This window comes from Arachis stenosperma, chromosome 1, assembly GCF_014773155.1.
Source record: "Arachis stenosperma cultivar V10309 chromosome 1, arast.V10309.gnm1.PFL2, whole genome shotgun sequence".
Taxonomy (NCBI): Eukaryota; Viridiplantae; Streptophyta; class Magnoliopsida; order Fabales; family Fabaceae; genus Arachis; species Arachis stenosperma.
Genome location: NC_080377.1, coordinates 13719801 through 13735637, shown reverse-complemented (window position 1 = coordinate 13735637; position 15837 = coordinate 13719801). Strand labels below are relative to the sequence as shown.

Sequence of the window (15837 nt, the reverse complement as noted above, 5' to 3'; positions counted from 1 at the left end):
CGGGCCCTGAACTCCACCTCCATCATTACCATGGTTGTTCATCTGTTGACCAAGAGCCTCAGCAGTGGCTTGCATAGCAGCAGCCATGTTCTCCAACGCAGCCATAAAGTTCACCGGGTCATTAGGGTTATTCTCCGGTGCACGAGCATTCGTACGACTTCTCGCACTACCTCTACCGCGTCCACGAGGCGCCATCTGGTTCCTATACACACCAAACAATCGATATTAAGTTGATCAGTCTCAATATCGGAAGTTTAGTGCTTCAAAGTCCCAAATGCATGCTCATGAACGTTTATGCCAATTATATCAAGCAGATATACTAATAGCACATAACACACACACAGAGAATGCACAGAAGCATAGTCAGTCCATCCCTCAGGCTCTACAGGAACGAACTGCTCTGATACCATAATGTAACACCCTACCATACAGAGTCTTATGCTTAAGTCATAATTCAGAGATGGCAAGGTATTACGACCTCTAAAATAAAAATTTAGTACGTATAGTAGTATGAATGATTGATTATAACTAGGAGCCTTTGTAGAAAAAGGGGTAAACAAAAACCATCGCAACTTAAAAGCGCAACACTCCGATCGATAACGTAACGAACAAGGATAATCCAACGCGAGATTATGTATATACAAAGGAGTGTCAAAAACAGGAATATCAAGACTCAAGATCCAGCTGCGAAGATAACCGGTCCGAGCATAGCAATATATACATATGATAAAATAAGGAAAACCCCAAAGGAAACCCAAAGGGACACAAATACATATAACCTATTCTCCAAAATCTCCCATAAGAGGAGTCATCACAGTTTGTATTATTTAATGGAGATAAAAGTATCTAAGCAAAACATATAAACCAAAACATAGACCCCAAGAACAAGGAATCTTCGCAAATCTAGAAGTCTCCAGCATGCCTCAGCGGGAAACCGTACGTCCTGCATCTGAAAACCACAAAATCCGCATGGGTGAGAACCAGAGGTCCCCAGCATGGTAACAACTTCCACATATATAATACATAATAATAGAGGAAAGACAAAGGCAATCCTAGAACTTCCTCCAGATAATATCAAAGCTTATAAACAAGCTAAACCATATAAGGGCATCTGACTAAAGATTCTTCAGTCTAACTAATACTTCCCTTTCCAATTCCTTCAAACCTCCCAACCACCAACAGGAGTATAATGTAGCAAACACAGTTATATCAACAAAGAATATACAAATAGGAGCAATTAAGACATTTAGACAATTAGCAAGTAATATGCAGTCAAATAGGCAATCTCAAACAATTCACATAGTATGCATATGATGAATGCCTGTCCCTAGTGGCCGATGATATCATCTTGTCTGTTATAGAGCCAACCCGACAAGTCCTGGTCGCTAACCATTGGACTGTCCCTCTGTCGCGCATCCCCAACTCGAGTTATACTCGTTATAAACTTGATCATAAACATGATCCATATCCATCACCCTCACTGGTGAATATTTCGGGGGCGAGCTCATCCGGGTCTTTCACAGTGCCCGGCCACACTTACGATATAGGGTCAACAGAGTATCAAGTCTCAACCTGGAGCACGTGGTGGCTAGCCACTGCTACTACCCAGGGAAACTCGTATCTCTGATAGTGGAAGTGCAATTCACAATCATCAATAATTCAGCATCAACATGCATGAATTCTCATCCATGGATCAACATCCATATCAGCCATTCCGGCTCACGGTTCAATCCAGAACCAGCCAATATTCATAATCATACACAGCCATTCCGGCTCACGGTTAAATTCATAACCAGCCAATATTCATAGCATACACAGCTATTCCGGCTCATGGTTCAATCCAGAACCAGCCAATTCACAAATAATCACGGCCCTTCGGCCAATGGCATAACAAGTACTTCCACCACCATCCTCCGCATCTCACATAATCATCTTGATCCTCATTGATCATTCATTTTTCCCTTGCTTCACTCGCAAGTTACCTCATTCACTAGCCCCTTTCTAATAGCTAGGCATGTCATAATGATTTAAGACATAAGTGGTGAGATCGGAGGCTTAGAAGTATGAGATTTGGCTTTTAAAACTCAAAAATCAACTTTGGGATGAAAACAGTGCCGCGCGTACGCGCACTCCACGCGCACGCGTGGATGGCCTCAAAAACTTATCGACGCGCAAGCGTCATGCACGCTAACGCGTGGATTCAAAATTTGCCAATCGACGCGCACGCGTCAACCACGCGTACGCGTGGGTGTTCTCGTGCCCCAAGCACAACACTAGCACAGTTCTGGCATAACTCTCTGGAAAATGGCTGGGCATTGGGTGCAGCACAATCGGCGCGCCCGCGCACATCACGCACACGCGTGGATGGCGCTTTCTGGAAGATCGGTGCGTACGCGCCAGGTGCGCCCACGCGCAAGGGGTCATTCTGCTAAAAATTTTCTAAGTTAAAAGCTGCAGAATTCACAAATTTAAACCCCAATCTTCCAACGGACATAACTTCCTCATTTTAAATCGTTTTTCACCCGTTCCTCGAACGGCATTGACATCCCGGATCCAATTTCATTTCTAAACAGATTTGGTACAAAACAGAGATCCGTAGTCCAAGTTATGTCCCATCAAAGTATGCCCAAAAACCATATTTTCATACAAAACCACAATATGCCATTTTCAAAACAAGCCATTTTCAACTCTTTTCAAAATCAACCAAAACATGCCATTTTCATCCCTTTTTTTTGAAATCAATCAAAATGTATCAAATTCAACATCAAGCCTCCTCAACTCACACATGGACACATTACCACAATTTACCAAAATCACTATCTCATCATTTTACCCCACTTCACCCAAGTGGCTCAAACTCAAACACATTGACATATCATATACTATTCCTCATGCCAATTCTCAACAACACCAATTCCAATAAATCATTATTGTACACAATCAACATCATACTCACCATCAACATGGTTCAACCCACAATTCAACCATAACCAATCATCAAACATATATCACAACATGCATATTTCTCATACATCATACCACCAAGGCATCAATAATCATCATCACATATATGACCACATCATATATCTCAATCATTCAACAACATCAGCAATTCAATGCCTATCTTAGGGCCTCTAGCCTAAGTATTTCCTACCACATTACATATTAGATACGGGAAACCGAAACCATACCTTAGCCGATTTTCCCAAGCTCCACCGGAGCACTTCCAAACCACTTATCCACAAGCTCTCAAGGCCTCAACACCTCCAAGAACAGATTTTTCACCACCAAACCCTTTCCAAGCTTTTCAAAGTCACCAATCAAGCTCCAATATACACATATACACAACCTAAGCCACAACCATCATACCCATACACAACATCTCAATACCCAAACATCATAGAACAACAAATCACACTAGGGTTGAGAATCTTACCACACCCAAGGTCCAAGGAGACAAGATTAACCTTCTCCTTCAAGAGAGTTGGGTCCTATAACATCAAAGAGCCCAAAATCTCAACATTTTACCCATGAAACTCGAAAATAAGGGCTGGAATTTCGAACAGAAACACGTGGCTTACCTCAAGATTAATTGTATGGGTTTTTTAGAGCTCTCCGCGGTGAACGCGTGGCCGCAAACGGAGTGGCAATCGGAGCTCTATATCAAAAGTTATGGTGGTTTGAAGATCAAGTGAGAAAAAGAAGTTGAGAGAGTGTTCTTCCTCCCCTCTCTTCAATTTCAGCGTGTTTGAGTGTGTTGTGAGGAGAGAGAGTGCTGAAAACTAGGGTTTTGGTTAAGTTATGTTGGGCCAAGGGCCCACTTTGGGTCCGGTTGGCCCGGTTTGGCCCGTTCGGTCCAATCTTGGTCCGAATTCTATAAAATTGGTACCAAAATTCTCGTCTCAGTCTCCTCTATCACATTTAGCCATAAAAATCACATTTTAGGCTTTCTAGAATAAATTCTCATTTATGGGTTAATTAGCCGTTAATTAACCGGGTTTTACAACAAGAGTCACATGGCTTATTACAACTAGAAAATTGTAAATCAGTGTACGCCTTTTGCATCACCTTTATTTTATGATTTGGAAAATGCCCTATCCTAAGATGCCACAATGCAGAATGGTCAGGATATGATGAATGTGATGTGTGTGTATTGATGCATGCTGAATTTGATGTAGCTGTAACAGGTTGAAGATTTTCAAATGCATATAATCTATTTCTCTACTGTTCAACTACACAAACTGTCTTCAATGTTTTCTTTTCTTAGATTGCACAACAATTTTCATAAAAAATCAGTTAACATTCAGAATCCATAGTTAATTTTGAAACCGATATCAAATTGAATTTAAAAGTTGGAATGTAAAACACATTAAACAGTTGTAAATTGTTATGAAAAATGACATTTTCTGTTAGTGTTGTAATTGTTATAGTTCCATCAGGCATGTTAATGATCACATGGTTAATTTTATAAATTTTGTGGAAGGATTTGTGTGAGTAAGCTACAAGGCTAAAAACAGAGAGGGACATAATGTAGGATATACCTTTGTTGGATGGGAGAGTGGTGGTGCTAATCTGATTGATGCTATGCCTTGGCTGATATTCTTGGTTTTGCAGGAGAGCAAGCAATGCTTACCTCTGCTCTAAAGTAAAATGAGGGTCAGACCTATCATCCATCTCTCTCTGGGACTGCACTTGCATGTTGTTGTCTTCATCATCATCTTCAGCAACTATGTTGTTAAATGAGCTTTGATTGTTCTTGAGATTGGGAGGATATCCATGCTTCTTGTAACATACATCAATTAAGTGGCCTAACTTTTCACAGTAGGTATACTGTTTTTGACCTCTTCCCCTCTACCTCTGCCTCTCATATTTTCAATATTGACCTCACTTCTCGAATTCGCACTACTGCTTCTTGCATTCACCATCAGTGCATTGCTGTCCAAAGTTTCAGGCATGTTTAATTGTCTTTCTTACTACAAAATGGAGGCAAACACAGATTCTAACTTTGGCATGGGATTCATCATCATGAATTGTGATCTCACAGTGGCGAATTGATCACTTAATCCTCTCAAGAACCTTACCACTTGGGATTTTTCTTTATAATTTCTCATGATACTTAGCTCGCAAGTGCACCTATCAATGCATCTTAAACAATTTGGTACAGGGCGAAAGTTCTCTAATTCTTCCCAAATTGTTTTCAATTGCGTGTAATAATCTGTCACAGATAGTTCTCCTTGCTTGCTTGGATACATCTCTTCTTCCAGCTCAGCAATCTTGTACATGTCTCCTTGACAACTGTTTCAGTTCTCTCCATAGTTCTTCCGTCGAGTTGATCCAAATGACACTTTTAGCTATGTTAAGACTTAATGAGTGATTGATCCAAGAAACCACGAATGTGTTGCATCTTTCCCACGCATCAAACAGTGGATCTTCTTGTGTTGGTCGCTGAGGTGAACCATCTATGAACCTGATCTTGTTCTTTCCTCTCAAGGCTCTCCACATTGCTCTCTCCCAAACTTGATAATTGTTGTGCTCTAATGCAATAGGAATTAGGGCTGTTCCTAAACTTTCTCCAGGATGCAAGAAATACGGACTTGCCAGATCTAATGCTGGATTCTGCTGGTTCCTATTTGAATTCAACTGTATCTGATTTAGATGACTTAGAAGACTTGTCAGCATTTGCAGATCGATTGTTGGATTTGCTTCTGATGCCATTTGTGACTAACGCTGGAATTCGCAATCAATTGTGTAATCTTCTTCCCAAGACTCGCTAATCGAAAATGGTTACCTAAATCTTGAATCTTGTTCAGACAACACATATCTCATTAGTCTCTATTGTTTGAGTCTTAAAGGAAGAGAAGAAAATAGTAGAAGAGAAAGAAAATAGACGAAGAATGAGAGAAGATTCAGAAAAGAGAAGGAAAAATCTAGCAAAAAAGAAAGAGGGAAAAACTACAGTAGTGAAATTCAACGAAGTTTCTATCGATTTATCCTTTTTGAAGTTCAATTCCTCACTGATTTCTTCCTTCTACACTTACCGCACCATGTTGACGTGGTGAAGCATTCAGGAAGAGAATGGAAAAACTTCACAGGATGGGAATTGTGACCAGAGAGCAATGAAAGTTCTTTCACAGTCTGAAAGACTCATTTGATTGAATTGGGTTTTTCTTGACTTATTTTTATAGCTGGTTGCAACTATTAAAAATAACAATAATTAGCTTCTTAACTAATTATTATTTACAACTAACTCATCTACTAACTACTCTAACAAGTTACTCCACGTGTTTACTCATGTGACAGATATATTAACAAAAAATAAAATTAATTTCTTAAAAATAATAGAAAAACAGCTGAATAGACACGTAATGCCTGTTGAGCCGCTAGTAATTATTAATGTGTCTCGTAATTTTATAATATGATATCAGAATTTGATCATTATTATTCAAAAGATAAAAATTTACCATAAGACAAGAAAAAAATTCAAGCCCAAATCAAATTTTTGTGTGAGCTAAAAATACGTGTTAGATATATAATTATTAGTGTATTTCTCTAATTTAAATGTTTGGAATAATGATTTTCATGTGAAAGTGATTCATTAGTTATTAACAATTATGTATGTATTATCTTGAGTATTTTTTGTGTTAATTATTATTGTGATTAACTTCTCTAATCACAACTTATTTTTTAGAATGCTTGTTGCAAATTAAATTTAATTATTATTGCTTAATTAATAATATGATATATCTTTTGTTGAGAAACAAGTGTAATGAATTAGTTTCGAATTCAAAAAAAATAAGAAAAGAGTTTTTAAAATAAAGGGCAATTTTTTTAAATAAATAAAATAGAGATCAATTTTACTTGATTATACATTTTTAAAAATGAAGACGCAAATACATTTTTTTATGAATCTATAGAAATCGCGGATTAGGGAAGAATGTAAACTATTATTGGTAGCTGCAGTTTATGTGTATTGGGAGGTGAATAGAAACCGCTATAAGCAGCAGTGGTTTCTATAGAATGTTGTTTGAGCGGCTGTAGCTTATGTGTATTGGATGTTGAACGTAATGTTAAGTGTGTTACCAATGTCTAAGTGTTCAGCTCCAAGAGTGTCTAGTATGTCAAGAACTTCCAATTTAAAATGGACGCTTCATTGTGGTAACGCTCAAGTTTCTTTCATGTATGCTTAATGCCTTTGTATGCATTATTAGTGAATTAATGATTAAAATATGCATGCATGTGCTATTAATTAATAATAAAATAATGCAAAAAACATGCATGCACTAAGGTTAATTCATGAAGCTTATATGTATGTTAATAGCGTGAATTAAAGAATGAAGCATGCATGTTGAAGGCGTTATAAACGCCACTTAATGAAGCATGCAAGCAATAAATATTATTCAAGAAACAAGCAAAGTATGTAAAGAAAGTTTGATGTTGGTAACGCCCAACTCAAAGGGCGTCATCCAAGAGTAATGTCTGTGAGCCTACCTTTTTCACAAAATGGACGTTATTAACGTCTAAAATGAAGAGTGATATTCCAAATAGAAGCGTGAATATTTGATTCATAAGAGAAACTTGAGTGTTACAGCAATAAAGCGCACATTTCAAATTGAAAAGCTCTTGACATACTAGACATTCTTGAAGCTGGCAATTGGGCATTAGTAACACATTCAACATAAACCGCTACTGATTTACGTTCAACATCCTGCGATTTATGCCAAACAACGTTTTACAGAAATCGTTGCCGTGCAGCAGTTTCTGTTCACCTCCCAATGCACGTAAATCGCAAACTGCTAGTAGCGATTTACGTTCTTTCCTAATCTGCTATTGCCAGTAGTGGTTTCTATAGATTCATAAAAAAATACATTTACGTCTTCGTTTTAAAAAATGTGTAATCAGATAAAATTGATGTCCATTTTATTTATTTAAGAAAATTGCTCTAAAATAAAAGACTCATAAATTTAAAGATTTAGTTAATATGTATTCTTATAATATAACTTAAAAAATTAAAATTATAATTAATAAAAATTTTAAATATTTTATTTTAATAAATATATAATAATTATATTAAAAATTAAATTTTGTATATCCTTTTTTATTAAATTTTTTTATTAATAATTTTAATATGTGTTCTAAAAATACATATTAATTAAATCTTAAATTTAGTTTCTTAACATTTTTGACGTAGATACGATTTATTGTGATCTTATTTTGATGGTGGTCCAATAATTAGTGATAATCAATTAATCGTAGTTGAATAAAGTGCAACTGATAATAAATTTTTGTAGCTTGCCCTGTTATATCTCCGCGTGTTAAGCCTTTGTTTCAGATTGCAACTCGAATTAGAACCTCAATTCATGGAAAGCATTAATTAAGAGAAAAAATAAATGTTGTAAGCATGGTTGGGATGGCTCGTTGTTCAAGGAATTTAAAAATCCAAACTCATCAGCATGTAATGTTTAATATTATTTATCATATTATACTTTATTTTAAATATATAATTATTTATGAATCATTATCTATTTAGCTTTTAGAATAAATAATTTTATGATATAATATTATAATTTTACGTGAAGAATATAGTAAAAATATTTAGTCATTTTTACATATCAATTTAATTTTTGAAATAATAAATGTTTTGACAAAATTAAAAACTTATATTGTTTGGATTTTTGTTTATTTTCTTCAAAGTCCGAGGACCAGAAAAGAAGTCTCTTATGATTTTCAGGGCAAGAATTCGACGTAAAATTTTTTAAATATTCTCTTTTCCACAATCACTATTATCAGTTCATTATTGCAGTTTTTTTAAGTGCACTTGTCTAGATTCTTAGTGGAAATTGTTTAAAAAGTTTTAATTTATTTATTAAAATTTTTCATAAAAATATATTATTCCCATACTTGTGTGATGTTTTAAAATGTAATTTTTAGAAATAAATTATTCATAAAATAATTTATTGACAAATTTAAAATTTTATTCCTATTTCAAAAAAATATATTACACTTGGTTATCTACTTCCACCAAGACCTATCTTAAATAGAACATAAGATACTTATCAGTTATCAGCTTAGTTATTCACATATTTATTATTATTATTATTCATGCATTTAAGAAATAAAATGGTGATGAGTTAGTATACACTAGAATAAATAATGGCTTTAGTTTACTTATTATCCATTCAAATTTAATCTAATGGTTACCATCAAAGTTATTAACTCAACAGGGACTATTTAAACTCAAGTTCTTTTTATTTAAACTCTTCATATGAAATTGAAAGATAAGGGATTTTTTTTTTTTTTGGTATTAAAGATTAGGAAATGTTATTCAGAAAAAATTGGAACTATTTAATTTAATAATAGTCATTTCAAGTCAGCAATGCACTTGTTTTTTTTTTTTTTGGACATATGCACCTAGTATTTTCATTTTTGGTCGTGCATACGCACCTAGAATAATCAGGGTGAATAATAAAAACTGCGAAATATATATGGGCTTGTACCGAAAACCACACTATTGGGCATAACATATGGCCCAAATTAATCTAACACCCCTCCCCCCCCCCCCCCCCCTTTCTCTCTCTCAAACCACCAATCTTAACACCTTTTAAAGCGATATAGTTCCTGACCCAAAAAGAAAAGTGATGTAGTTGGTTACAAATATTTTATTATTTTTGCAAAAATTTCCATAAAAAATATATATTTATGGTATGATCATTTATCATGCAATTTATAATATATAGTAAATAGTTCAAAAATCCAAGAATTGGGTGTTATGTAGTCTTCTTTTTCTTTGTGTGATGTATAATTATGATGAAATGTCATGAAGATGAACTCGCTGAATTCATTATTGTTAATAGCTACTCCATCAATCTTTCATTCATACTTTCAAGTTTGAACAAATTAAACATGTCTGAATGCATTAAAAACGGTCCGGTTCAATACTTATAACCGTTGGAGAGAAAATCGTTTGAAAATCGTCTGAAAATCGTCGAACCGGCCGATTCGAATAAAACGACGCCGTTTTGTTTATTTGAAAAAAAAAAAAAAAACAAAAGCAGAACCATTCGTGCATTCCCTGGAGAGTGGAGACCTCTGAAGCCAAGGAAAACCCTAGCCCTTCATCGCCGCCGCCGTCCCCAGGTCCTCAGCGCAGCCGCTGCTTCCTCTTCCCCGTGTCGTTTTCATCTTCGCTGGCACGTCGTTTTCATCTTCCTCTTCCCCAGGTAGCTCGGCACGTCGTTTTGATCTTCGCTGGCTTCTCGGCACGGAACCCAGGTTAGTGGCCCTGCTTTCAATTCTTCGCCTCCGCTTCTTCTTTTTAATAAGTACTCTTCCTTAATTTGAGTCAGAGTTTGCATTTTAATTTAGTTGGTTCCAACTCATTGTTATTGCATCATCATATAAATGACTCACTACTCCAGTCCATGTTGGTAAATGTGGTTTATGAAAACAGCCACCTAATTTACCAACTATAGTCAATTAAAAAAAGTCTAAGTTGTTATTCAATGTGAATAATTGAACTTGCGCGCGTTATAATTTTGGAAGAAATGTTTGTTGCATCAAAATGGTAATGGACATGAATGCTGGTTATGCAGGGTGAAGCATATATAATTAAAGACTAATTGTTTTTTTCTTGCTTCGGTTTCTTTTCGTTTATTAGTGACTTGGTACAATATATGCAATTTTCAGGCCTAGACAGATCCATATTGTTGATTCCTTTGACTGTTATTTGCATCAATACAATTTTGTCAGTGACTAATCCAAGTTTCTTTGAAGCTGATAAGCATTTTATTTCAGATTTGCCTCTGCCTTCTTTTATCAATACATACTTATATCAATTTGTTTACCGATTGTTGCTAATCCACATAATTAGCTTCTTATGGATCATGGATATGGATGTCAAAACAAATAAAATTCCCATTTCATTTCAATATAAACCTGTGCTTCAGCCTCCGAACCTGTTCTCACTTGTTCTGTTCTGTTGTTCAATTGTAACTATTAATGACTAAAATTAGTTAGCATCCTTTAAATCGTTACAAATTTAGTTTAATAACATAATAATATATGTAATTTAAAAATGTTAAATTAATTACAATTTTTTGTTTGGGTAACGATAAACTGAAGCAGCAAGGCGGAGGAGCTGAAAATCGGAGAAGGAAGAAGCTATGCTCCGTTCAGCTTTGCTTCCGGCCCCCTACAATTTTTTGCCGGTTCGAGTGAGAACCGGCACGTGCCATTCCTTCACTCTCGCACGTGCCTCTCAGGCTATCGTCTCCCCACTCTTTTCGCGCTTCGATCTCCACTTCCATCGGTTCCGACAACCCCGCGTGAGTTTACGCGCCGTGCGTCGCTCCCCTGCCACATCTTCGAGGAGGCGACGGCGTCGTGGCACGAAAACAAACGACGATAAATTTGATTACTACGACGACGGTGGCGAAGACTTTGAGGACGACGACGTCGTTTTGGGTGGCAATAATGAGTACTACTACGATGACGATGGTGATGAAGACGAAGACGAAGAAGGTGGTGATGAAGAGGGAATGATGCCGTTTGAGAAGATGAGGAAGTGGTTCAAGCACAAACCCAGAGGGTTCGGTGAAGGGAAAGTGTATGATACTTCCGTCGAGGACAAGCTGCTTGATGAAATGCGTCAGAGCAGAGAAGCACAAGCTGCTAACTTGAAGAAGCTCAAGAGCGGTGTCGTTAACTCCAAAAACAGTGAAGAAAAGAAGAAAGGTTTAGTTACATTTGAAAACTGTTCGAATTTTATTCCACAGAGTGATTGCTTTTGTGCTATTGTTCACTTGTTTGTGTTTCATGTTACTATGTTTGGTGAAATAATACATTCGTTTTAACTTTTAAACAAATTTTGATGTTTTCTTAATTTTTTCTTCTTATCCTGAATTCTTTTATCTTTGTTGATTCAGAAGTGCATATTTTATGGAGCCTGAAAAGAATATAAGAACTTGGTAATGGTCAAAGGAAATTGCTAGTGGTCTAGTGTGGTTTATATGTTGTTGATGTTGTTGTTGTTGTTGTTGTTTGTTTGTTTGTTTGTGTTTGGCCTTTGGATGAAACAGGCCATTGTTTTTGGCCATTGTTTACTTCTTGTTTCTGCAGTGTTTACAATTTGGCATTTGACTATTCCTGTTGTCATGAAATTTTGAAGACGCTCAAGTTGTTCCGATTGGTGGTCGAGTGCGCTTGGTGAACCTGCCGAAAAAGAAGAACATTCATAAGGATCTGAAATCTGCATTTGAAGGGATTCCAGGCATAGTGAATATCGTCCCGGCAGTTATTGGAAATAAGAAGACACGGGACCCTATCTGCAAGGGTTTTGCTTTTGTTGATTTCAAGTGTGAAGCAGATGCAGTTAGGTAGGTGTGTTCTAGAACTCTAGTCTATACACAGTGCATGGAGTTTTTTCCCTTTTAGAAACTCTTATTTTATTTATCACAGTGAAAATATGTAAAACTTTAAAAGATTGTTTTCTTCTCTTGGTTAACAAATTCAAGCTTCATTTCTTTTACTCGGGTAAAGTGGAATGATTTCAGATGTGTATTTCTTGGAATTAAGGATCTAGTCATAATGGTTGTTGATTACTTGTACCATTATCAATGCCAGAAAGTGTTGCTGGCTCACAGTGATTTTAATTGTTTTCCCTGTGGTAGTATATTTTACTCAAATGATCATTCCTTCAGGTTTATAGAGCTATATTCTGGACAAAGTATTGGTTTTGGCAAGATTCAGAAGCCAATAAAATGTGAATTTGTAAATGCACATTCTTCCTCTCCTGTTTCTCCGAAATCAAGTGCAAATCTTAACACTACTCCACTTCTCATGGTCTCTGGTGTTGAAGAGGACTCAAATGAGGTTTCTAACGTGAAGGATTCTGCCCTTAGTTCTTGGGATGGGACCACTTTGGATGTTTCAGATGAAGCAGACAATCAAATATACAGAGAAGGAGAAGCAGAGAGTTCTGGAGAGGAACCTGATTCTGCCACCGTGTTAAAGGGAGATTATGATGAGAGTGAAGAGGATGAAGAAGAGAGTTCTGTAGGGGATCAGGTTGCTGCCACAGCTTTCATGACAGATTATGATGATAGTGTAGAAGAAGAAGAGGATCTGCATGCTGCCGCCGCTTTCATGGCAGATTATGATGATAGTGTAGAAGAAGAAGATGAAGAGGGTTCTGTAGAGGATCAGGATGCTGCCACTGCTTTCATGGATGATGATGATGATAGTGTGGAAATGCAGATCAATTCCGAAATTGGTTCACTTTCCTTAGAGCAGATAGATAGAAACCCCACAGCTGAACCAAGTTCATCTGCTGAAGTTGGACAAGAGAGCGTGCAGAAGAAAAAGCGGGCTTCGAAACAGAAAGGCAAGAAGGTTCCAAAGTTAGATGTTCCTGGATCCGCAAAGAGGTAATTATCTCATTATCTGTGTGCATTTTACACACGTTAATCAGATGATGATTCTCATGCTTGCTTTTTCATTCTAAAATGTTTATTCCATTCACACTGGTACAGGTTAAAGATCAAGGAAAAGGCTGTACTAAGTGATGTTTTCGCCAAGTATGGATCAAAAGCTGCCGTAGCTGCTTCCAAGGAAAGTTAGTACTATGCCAGACTCAAGAGATTTGCAAGGCTAAAACCAGTATCTGCATGTTGGAAATTGAGAATCAGAACTAAAAAGCCACATTGCATGCAAATGGACTTTCTAGCTGGCCATAAATGCCAGTTTTTGGATCAGTGTACAATTAAACAGTTCTGTAGTAACATAGGGGCAGCACTATTTCTATGAATGCCAAATCATTCTTTATTAATATCATTTCTCTCTTCACATGAGTTGGAATCCAGATGTTCATCGGAAGCTTTCATATCGCAAACTGCCATATCGAAACGACGACTGATCTATTGGTCACTTGGAAAATCATACTACTAAATGTGATTGAAATCACACGTCTCAACAATAAGAATTGAACATGCGCATCTGTTGAAATTTTCATTTATTATTGATTAATTTTATAACTTTTTTAACAAGTCTCTAATAGTCCAATTGGTGGGATATAAACAAGAATATAGGTGATAAATAAATGATTCCAATCCTTAAATGAGATTATTTTGTGAATGAAGTTTAGTTGGATTAATAGTACGGTGCCATTTATCATATTATTAAAAGAATTGTTTGATTTTTTCGTTAATAATATTTCCTAAGACCAAGAATCAAAGAAATTAAGAATTAAATAGACGTTGGTAAGTTTTTCCCATTATTAAAGAAGGTATTAATGTAAATTAAAACTATTGTTATAGAAGCTGGAGTAGCTCAGTTGGTTAGAGCGTGTGGCTGTTAACCACAAGGTCGAAGGTTCAAGCCCTTCCTCTAGCGTATTCTACTTTTCTCATACATGACTTGGATTTTTCAATGAAATAAATGACTACACACACATATAATAGTATGGGACTTTGAAGCCAATTTTAATATGAAATAATCAATCCAACTATATATTATTACTACACCAAAATCCATTAAAAGATAAATTTAATTTTAATACATTATCAATATAAATATAAAATAATTATTTATACATATATATTTAATTTTATAATATTATATTAAAAAAATAATTATTTTTATATTAATTGTATAAATAATTATAAAAATATATAATTACACAATGGTATAAATTTATATTATTAGTGCTTTAAAATTAAACTTTTAAAACATATCCACCTAAAAGTTGAACTACATACACATACAGACATACTTATAATAAACTGGATCTCTCTTCTTCTATCATGCATGTGAAATTTGCCACATTCTATGCATGCATAGTATATAGATTTCTATTGCATATAGCAATGCTATAACTGATGAACAAATATGAAAGAGAAGATTTTAATGCATCCTTGTCCATTCCACAAAGATTGGATCGCCTAGAGACTAGAAAGTCTTGTTACTTGAGTAGTTAGTTATTCAGCTAGTAAGTTGCTGGTGATGTATGATAAATTAGTTAATTAAAAATTAGTTAGATGTCATATGTAAGAAGGTATTAAAGTCAGTTATGAAAGGTTGTTATGACTGATTACTTAGTTAGCAGGTAATTTAATCACATTGAATAGAAAAAAAGTATATATTTTAACTAGTTAGTGGTAATTAGTACTGTAAATTTTATTTTTTTCTGAGATGAAAACCTGATTAGTGGTGCTTCTCATTATTTTCTCTGAACTTCTAACTTCTTCTCTATTTCACTAGTTTCATTACTTTTTTTAGCTTCGTTCTATTTCTTCCTTTCTCTTTATGCCTAGACTCACACAACAGAGTTGATGAGAGTGCTTTGCCTCTGCCATAGCTCTTCTCTTCAATATGGTACGGTGACCGTGGACTGAGGTAAAGACTCCGATCACGAAACTAGGTGTGAAAGGTGAGCGATTCACATCTCACAAACTGTTGCATGTTTCTTAATGCCGAACTCACAGTCAAAACCAACAATGGAAAATTCAGTGACTAACTTTGACATCCAAGCAGTTGCGAACTTGGTGAATCAAGTGAACCAGTTGCAATCCGCCACAAATCGAGCCAATTTGAGTCCTATTACAAATCTGGTGAGTTCATACTTTCTTCATCCTGGAGAGAATCTAGGAGTTCCTTTGATTTCAACTGTTCTTAGACCTAATAACTATCATGTGTGGGAGAGAAGAATGTCCAAAGCCCTCAGATCTAAGAATAAAATACAATTTGTTGATGGATCTATCACAAAACCAGCAAAAAGTGATCCTCTATACTATACGTGGGATAGATGCAATACATATGTAGTGTCATGGCTGAATCTTTCTTTAA

General features: G+C 35.8%; 1 protein-coding gene and 1 non-coding gene across 3 annotated transcripts; both read left to right on the top strand.

The window, feature by feature from the left end:
* The first annotated feature begins 10027 nt into the window (after positions 1-10027).
* LOC130939971 (uncharacterized) lies at positions 10028-14039 on the top strand. Of its 2 annotated transcripts, none has more exons than XM_057868038.1 (5): positions 10028-10269; positions 11119-11730; positions 12164-12371; positions 12696-13421; positions 13527-14039. In XM_057868038.1, the coding sequence occupies exons 2-5, from the start codon at positions 11160-11162 to the stop codon at positions 13612-13614; spliced, it is 1593 nt and encodes a 530-aa protein (XP_057724021.1). In that variant the 5' UTR covers positions 10028-10269; positions 11119-11159; the 3' UTR covers positions 13615-14039. The 2 variants fall into 2 exon arrangements, with proteins under 2 accessions (XP_057724021.1, XP_057724017.1); XM_057868034.1 differs by having other exon boundaries at positions 10029-10269; positions 11122-11730.
* A 272-nt stretch (positions 14040-14311) lies between these two features.
* TRNAN-GUU (transfer RNA asparagine (anticodon GUU)) lies at positions 14312-14385 on the top strand. The gene has a single exon. It is a non-coding gene; the product is annotated as a tRNA-Asn (tRNA).
* Positions 14386-15837: the final 1452 nt, after the last annotated feature.